This window comes from Teleopsis dalmanni, chromosome 2, assembly GCF_002237135.1.
Source record: "Teleopsis dalmanni isolate 2A chromosome 2, ASM223713v2, whole genome shotgun sequence".
Taxonomy (NCBI): domain Eukaryota; kingdom Metazoa; phylum Arthropoda; class Insecta; order Diptera; family Diopsidae; genus Teleopsis; species Teleopsis dalmanni.
In genome coordinates, this window is record NC_051847.1 from 179360378 (window position 1) to 179364496 (window position 4119).

The 4119-nt window shown below is 28.3% G+C and overlaps 1 protein-coding gene across 1 annotated transcript; it reads left to right on the forward strand.

The window, feature by feature from the left end:
* Window positions 1-216: 216 nt before the first annotated feature.
* On the forward strand, window positions 217-1130 carry LOC119681722 (sarcocystatin-A-like). The gene is made up of 4 exons (XM_038094988.1): window positions 217-246; window positions 381-516; window positions 620-729; window positions 796-1130. The coding sequence occupies exons 2-4, from the start codon at window positions 451-453 to the stop codon at window positions 986-988; spliced, it is 369 nt and encodes a 122-aa protein (XP_037950916.1). The 5' UTR covers window positions 217-246; window positions 381-450; the 3' UTR covers window positions 989-1130.
* Window positions 1131-4119: the final 2989 nt, after the last annotated feature.

The window sequence follows — 4119 nt, forward strand, 5'->3', positions numbered from 1 at the left end:
AATCAAGGTTTCGGCATATACATAATACCTTATCATGGATTGATGGATTGTTTTGATAAACATTTAATTTTATATTTACATTGATTTTGGCAATTACTGAACAATACTAAAACCATTTAGTATTCTTTGATTTATTAATATATATATTTAAAACAAAATTAATATTTGAAAAATCAATAACATTAATAATAAATTCTTGTATTAAATTATAGGTCTGAATTCGCATATACCGATTGTAGAGTGCAGGTTGTTTACACTTTTTATTTAATAAATATTTTTTTATCTATTCGATGTATTATGAAAAATAAATATATGAAATGATTGAAACAGTAATATTTTTCACACAAATTGTATAAAATAATTGTTTCTCGCCGATATAGAGCAGTTTTGAGTAAAACTCTAATTAGAACACGCAATTACCATAAAGTGAATAACGAGACGGCGATCAGAATGTTTGGAAAAAAAATTTTATTATTATTCAGTCTGTTCGTGCTAGTCGCGATGGCACAATCTGACGTGTGTATATTTTAATTTAATTAATTTACTTAGTATAATTTACTTTTAAGTAAAAAAGTGATATCTATAAAAATAAAATATAAATTGTTTGTTATTTAAACAGAAATTTGTTGGTGGTCCGGAGCCATTAACTGGAGATGACTTAAAAGAGGCTGAAGAACTGTTAGCGACTTCTTTAGCTGAGATAGCTGGCGGTGACGTACCACGTTATATGTAATATATGTATATATTAAATAATTTATGGATTTTGAATAAAAAAGTTACTGGTAATATTTGTAGAATTGTGAAAGTGATCCGCGCTACACGTCAAGTTGTTGCTGGAACGCTTTATAATATCAATGCAGAGCTTTCGGATAATCAAAACAATACAAAATCATGCATAGTCAAAATATGGACTCGACCTTGGATACCAAATTCTACAGAAGTTACTCTTCAATGCGAGGGTGAAAACGAGATTACGAAAACTTACTAAGCGAATGAATATTGAAGCAATCAAAATTAAATCTAATTAAATTTAATTATCAAGCAAAGAATTTACTTTACATATCATTGTATGCAAATTAGTATTATTTAAATTGACTGCTTTGCATTAATAAAAAATTTTCAAAAATATACTTTTTTGAAATTTATTTCACTTTTAATATTCTACAAACAATCTACATATGTATACGTCACTTATTTATACTGTATATTACTGCATATTATTATAATATTTATTAATATATATGTATATATATAAGCTGTAGAGTTACACTAAGTTACGTATTATGAAGTGTTAATTTTAGCAGATACGCTGAAGTTTTTTCTCAGTAGTATTTATTAGCACTTAATATGTAAAACTAAAATTGTTTGCTTTTTTTGAGAGAATGTCTCAACTTTTCTAAAACAATATCTCTCTCATATGTATGGTATATAACTATCTGCCTGACCAGCGTAGAGTTGCCAATACTTACATTTTTTTAAATAATTATAACACGTTTAGTAGTTCTAACGCTTTTATTGTTATATTATGTTCAAAATAATAGGTTCCCTCCCTTATGAATAACAATAAAAATATGTTTATATTATTTAAAATAAATGAATTTAATCATATATACTATATATAAAACGCTATATAAAAATATAGCGTATAAAGCAAAGTAGCTCACCCTCTCTTGGCAAATTTTAGAGTATCACATGGTGAAGTCGATTATAATCTAACTTAAATATTGAGCGGTCACGGAGTCTTTTTAGAATATCTTTAGAGATTTTAACTGGCAGATAGTCATTACTGCCCAAACTGCCACGAAGTTTCAGAAAGCGTAGAACATGTAGACTTTCGCTGCGATGAAGACCTGGAACTACTCATGGAGATTCTGGAATATCTACCATCTCCTAGCAACATTGTAAATGAAATGTGTCCAAGCAGTTTTAAGAGCAAAGAACAGTTGTAGTAATACACCTACAATGATGACGAATGCAATTAGAAATTAGTAAATTAGAATGCTACAATGACGACAAAAAACTGACGTTTGAGCTTCGTGATCTGGACGGCCTTTTGACAAAATACCCAACTGGTGATGCGGAAAGGGACAAGCGTCGGACATTGGGATGATTTTAGTAGGTTAAAGTCCCTCGGTAAAAAGAACAAAAAAAAAACCTTTTATATTTAAGAATTCATTGTCAATAAAAGGGAATATTAATTGTTTGTAAAGCGGAATAAGTCGGATATCATATTATTGGTTTCAGGAAAATCTAGATCTTTATCTTGAACCACATTTTATTTTGGACTCAACGGGAAACTAACGAGCATATGTTTCCTATACCAAAATAAAACCCAGATATACTCATGCTCTAAATGGGTAGCACTTGACGAATCTTTTAAGCAATATTCGTTTGTCTGTATTTATATATAGGTATATGTATTATGTTTGCTTGAATTTGGGTAACATTATCTTTAAGTTTTTGAGCTAAAAAAACTTACTAATATTTAGTTCATTTAAATTGCTAAAACCTATAAAATGTTATTCAAAAACAAGATTATTTTACAAATTTTTATTAATAGATATTTAAATTAATATTAGTCAATTGTGGTTAAACTTTCAAAAACACATGTAGATAGGTTATACTGGCGATCCCCAAAAATCCTATTAGGCTTATAAGCCCATTATGTTACGGTATAACATATGGAAAAAAGACATGCTAAGTATTCGAAGGTTTTTATTGTTAAACTTTAGATATGCCCTAATCTTGGTATCAAGAAAAATAATTTCTGATTGTGAAAAAATATATAACATAGTTATATACTTGACCATATGTGCCATACAGTTGTATGTAATATACTAATGAGTGTTTACTATTAAAATTTTTAGATATAAGACTTGAGTGACGCGTTCTATAGGTTCATTATACTCGTAGTTGCACTAGTTATGTTTTATTATATTAAATTTTTATAAGAATATATATATTTGATTATTTATAATTCTCAAACAGTTTGTTAGAAAAAGTTTATATATACAAAATTCTGTACTAACATAGTTGAAGTTGACCTCTGATGTTAATATAATTTTATTATAAAATATGTGAAAGTTATGCCATTGCCGTTTATGTGTTGCTAAAGGTTTTGACAGTCTGCGACTATAAATCATCATCAAAACTTTTTATATAGCTAATGAAAAATAACTGTGTGATATAACCTGTAAATTGTTATTATAAAAAGCATTTGTTTAGTAATATTTGGTTTATGTCGTAAGCATATATATGGTATCATGTGTGACGCGATTCCTATTTCTGAGGTCTCCCAATTTAACAGCGGGTTTAAATAAAGTCGTCTATTTTTAGTAATTTTCTTCACTAAGCTTCAAGCCGCTATAGCTTAGTTCTTTAAGTATAAAGACTTAAAAAAAGAAATTTTTACATCAAAATCAAGGATTAGTTGAGAGTGTCTGTTATAGTCTTTAGTAGTTTATTCATGTAAGCGCTCAAATGATCGAAGACATAAATAGTATTTGGTCTCTTTTGTCATTTATAATTTTCCATCAATGATTTATGCACTTTATCTCATTATAATACAATTTCTAACACCATTAAATTAAAGAATTTTCGGAGTGTTTCATCCATATATTATTTTAATCTCAAATACGTAGAAAACCTGCAATCAGGAAAATAAGTCTGAAATTTAAATAAGTAACGAATAAATTCGTTTTTTTTTTAATTTCGGGACCCAGGAATTTACTCTTAATATCCCTATTAAATCTTAATGGATGGAAGGTTAATTTGGTTTTGGAACTCTAAGAAATAATTTTTGTTATGAGATGTAAGAATGTCAGTACTTATCGGAGAGACAGTGCATTTTGTTGAAGAGTCGTTCTATTGGTGAATTAGTATTGTTATTAACTGAATAATAAATTCCATGCGCTGAACCTTATCCCTGAATATTGTTACTCCAAACATAGTTTCGAATTTGTTAAATGGAGGCATAACAATACCACTTGAGTTGTGATGCCTTCTTCTGCCAAAAGTTAGACTTTCATATAGAATGTAAGCTAAGATTCTGGTGTCTATTGCCTAAACATCACTTATTTAAGTGTTATCGTAGGTTTAGTCACCTTCAAAGTAAGCATA

Excerpts from the sequence above, each read along its gene's own strand:
- LOC119681722 (XM_038094988.1), top strand. The coding sequence starts at position 451 with ATGTTTGGAAAAAAAATTTTATTATTATTCAGTCTGTTCGTGCTAGTC. Across the intron at positions 517-619 it reads TCGCGATGGCACAATCTGAC|AAATTTGTTGGTGGTCCGGA; the intron begins GTGTGTATATTT and ends TTATTTAAACAG. Across the intron at positions 730-795 it reads GGTGACGTACCACGTTATAT|AATTGTGAAAGTGATCCGCG; the intron begins GTAATATATGTA and ends TAATATTTGTAG.